The 1,429-nt window shown below is 41.1% G+C and overlaps 2 protein-coding genes across 5 annotated transcripts in view; both read left to right on the forward strand.

Annotated features, from left to right (window-relative positions):
- LOC121928450 (RNA 3'-terminal phosphate cyclase-like) overlaps positions 1-1,328 on the forward strand; it is a 7,246-nt gene extending 5,918 nt beyond the window's left edge. Inside the window, exons 4-5 of the mRNA XM_042463159.1 lie at positions 247-370; positions 1,244-1,328. Coding sequence (XP_042319093.1) covers positions 247-370; positions 1,244-1,306 — 187 coding nt within the window. The 3' untranslated portion in view covers positions 1,307-1,328. The remainder of the gene's footprint in view (positions 1-246; positions 371-1,243) is intronic.
- The window catches only part of SLC35A3 (solute carrier family 35 member A3), a 73,454-nt gene that overhangs the window by 47,428 nt on the left and 24,597 nt on the right, over positions 1-1,429 (forward strand). The gene's annotated exons all lie outside the window — the stretch shown is intronic.

A 1,429-nucleotide genomic window follows, 5' to 3' on the forward strand; every position in this document is an offset into this window, starting at 1 on the left:
CCGAAAAGAATTTCGTAACCCGAAAAATCTTTCGTAACCCGAAACAGTTTTTTCCAAGCCGCGAATTTCGTATCCCGAAAAATTCGTAACCCGATCATTTCGTATCCCGGGGTACCAGTGTAATTTGCGTCACAGCATCTGTTATGAGAATAAAATGGTGGGTCTCTCTTGAGCTCCTTGAGGAAATGCAAGATATAAAAGAAATAACAACAACACATTCTTCCTTGTGTCCCATTCTGGTTGTAGGAGTGTTTGCCTGCTGATGCAGGTCGCAATGCCCTGTGTGTTGTTTGCAGCTGCTCCTTCAGAACTTCATCTGAAAGGTGGCACCAATGCAGAGATGGCTCCCCAGATTGACTATACAGTGATGGTAAGGGGTAGTGTGCCTTTTGATCCTACATGCTAAGTAATTCCCCCACCCCCCATCATATAATTGTTTCACAGATTTCTGTGCCAGTGCATAACAAGAACAAAAACAATTGGAATTGATTACTTTGGAAAGTCTCTGTGAACCTACATTGCCGGACTTTCCAGGCAAGCATTCTCTGAAAATGCCATCCACAGATGCTGGCGAAACATCAGAAATAAACTCTCCTAGAACATGGCCACATAGCCCAAAAAACCCACCAAAAACTATGGATGCCAGCCATGAAAGCCTTCGACTTCACAAAGAGTGGAATGTTTATAGTTCAATTTGAACAGCTGGGATAGTATTCCGTTCTACTTTGTGCACTCTTTCTAGGATATGTGAAATGTTGGCTCAGTTCAGACTTAGTGTCAACTATAGTGAGCCTTGAAAGAGGAGATGCCACCTCTTCTTTTCCTGCGGTGCAAGGGGAGGATATTAGAATTGCCTGCTTTTATTCTGCAACAAATCCTAGTTTCCTATTTTTTTCCCAAATACGTAAAACTGTTCTGCATAAACCACGGCTTCTTCTTAAACCACAATCAAACCACAGTCACACTGTGGCTTGGGATCCTGATTTGAGGGCAAAGTATTGCTTGTGGAAGCCTACAATTTTTTTCCCATTTGGACAAAAAGTAGTGGGAGCTTCTGATCACTTCCCACCACTACCCAAAGCAAAGAGGAAGGGGAAAAATAGGTATATAAGCCAGTGGTCTGAACTGAGCTCCTCTTTTCCCAGTAAGATATTTTTTCTTTATTTCCTGCATGATAGAAAGGGATCTCTTACTCACTAGAAGAATTCATCTGTGTTTTTCAACAAATGTATTTACTTTACAGGTCTTCAAACCAATTGTTGAAAAGTTCAATTTGACACTGGACTGTATTATAAAAAGGAGGTAAGATCCATTATTGTATGGCTCCATGTCTTGTTTACTAACTAAGGAGTAAACTATGTGTTATGAATTTCTCTGACCAGTGGCTTTTCTGCACTTACAGCAACAGAGCAAAAACAAGACAGTCCAA

The sequence above is a fragment of the Sceloporus undulatus genome, chromosome 4, assembly GCF_019175285.1.
Source record: "Sceloporus undulatus isolate JIND9_A2432 ecotype Alabama chromosome 4, SceUnd_v1.1, whole genome shotgun sequence".
In the NCBI taxonomy this organism is placed as follows: Eukaryota; Metazoa; Chordata; class Lepidosauria; order Squamata; family Phrynosomatidae; genus Sceloporus; species Sceloporus undulatus.